Genomic DNA, 1,208 nt, shown 5'->3' with positions numbered 1-1,208 from the left:
GTGTGTGTGTGTGTGTGTGTGTGTGTGTGTGTGTGTGTGTGTGTGTGTGTGTGTGTGTGTGTGTGTGTGGTATATCTAAAATGTCTCCTAAATCTACTCAATCCTCCGCTTTCACGATACTAGATAAGTGGAGAGGTAAATCTTCCACCAAATGGAAAAAAAAACAGACATTGCAAGTAATAATCTTTCCAGATATTTTTGTTTATTTCTTCGTCGTTCACTTCCGTTTCTTATGCGGCACACAAAAATACACTCACATCTTTCTCCAGAATTCTGTCTCTTTTAAGCCTCACGCCACGCGTTTCTCTTATCAGTTGTCTCTCACAACTACCTTTCCCCATTTGTTCTCTCTCGCATTCCATCTTACTCTCCCTCTCTCCGTCCTCATGTTTTTCTCTCTATCTCCCTCTCACCCTCCTGATTTCTCACTCCATCTCATTCTCGCCTTCCTTCTCTTTCAATCTTGTCTGATTCCTTCTTCCTTTTGTTCAATTTTGTATTTCCAGGTGAAATTAGCTTTGAGAAAAAATAATTCCGATGTCCATTCATTAATTTTCGACGGAAGAGGGACAACTTACAAATCGTGGTTCAGTGGTAGTAGACTCATTTCCACACCGTGGTTTGGAAATTCATCAGCAAACTACAATTTGTTTTTCAAGTACATATTAACCTCTTACAGTTCTATATTTAAGAGATGAGGAATTATGTACATTATTTACATTATTTACATTTGACGGATATTTGTCCTTATCTTGTTTGTTATTAACGCAACGTTTTGGCTGATATACCGTCCAGCCTTCTTCAGATGTCATGGGGAACCTAGGTTCGAAATTTCCCCAACACACTTGATGAAGGCTGGAGGGTATATCAGCCGAAACGTTGTGTTAACAACAAACAATATGAGGACAAATATCCGTCAAATGTAAATAATGTAAATAATGTAAATAACGTAAATAATGTAAATAATGTAAATAATGTATATTAACCCCTTGTTATGTTTTTTTTTTATTTTTGGTATCAACAGTTTTTCTACGATAATAATTACAATTTCTCACCTAGGTCGACAGTTACATATTTAGGAAGAAGGGTACAATTAACTATGGTGCATCAATTTCAGTTATTAATTAGTGTTCCTTTATCGATCTCCGAAGAATAAATTACAAACTTTACAAACGTGGTAGTGGTAGTGGTGGTGGTGGTGGCGGCGG

General features: G+C 37.0%; 1 protein-coding gene across 1 annotated transcript in view; it reads left to right on the top strand.

Moving 5' to 3' along the window:
• The first annotated feature begins 80 nt into the window (after nt 1-80).
• The window catches only part of LOC128248537 (uncharacterized), a 4,216-nt gene continuing 3,088 nt past the window's right edge, over nt 81-1,208 (top strand). Inside the window, exons 1-2 of the mRNA XM_052969908.1 lie at nt 81-176; nt 507-658. Coding sequence (XP_052825868.1) covers nt 81-176; nt 507-658 — 248 coding nt within the window. The remainder of the gene's footprint in view (nt 177-506; nt 659-1,208) is intronic.

Source organism: Octopus bimaculoides, chromosome 8 (assembly GCF_001194135.2).
Source record: "Octopus bimaculoides isolate UCB-OBI-ISO-001 chromosome 8, ASM119413v2, whole genome shotgun sequence".
Lineage (NCBI taxonomy): Eukaryota > Metazoa > Mollusca > Cephalopoda > Octopoda > Octopodidae > Octopus > Octopus bimaculoides.
Note: the sequence above shows the minus strand (reverse complement) of the source record. Positions and strands in the feature narration are given on the sequence as shown.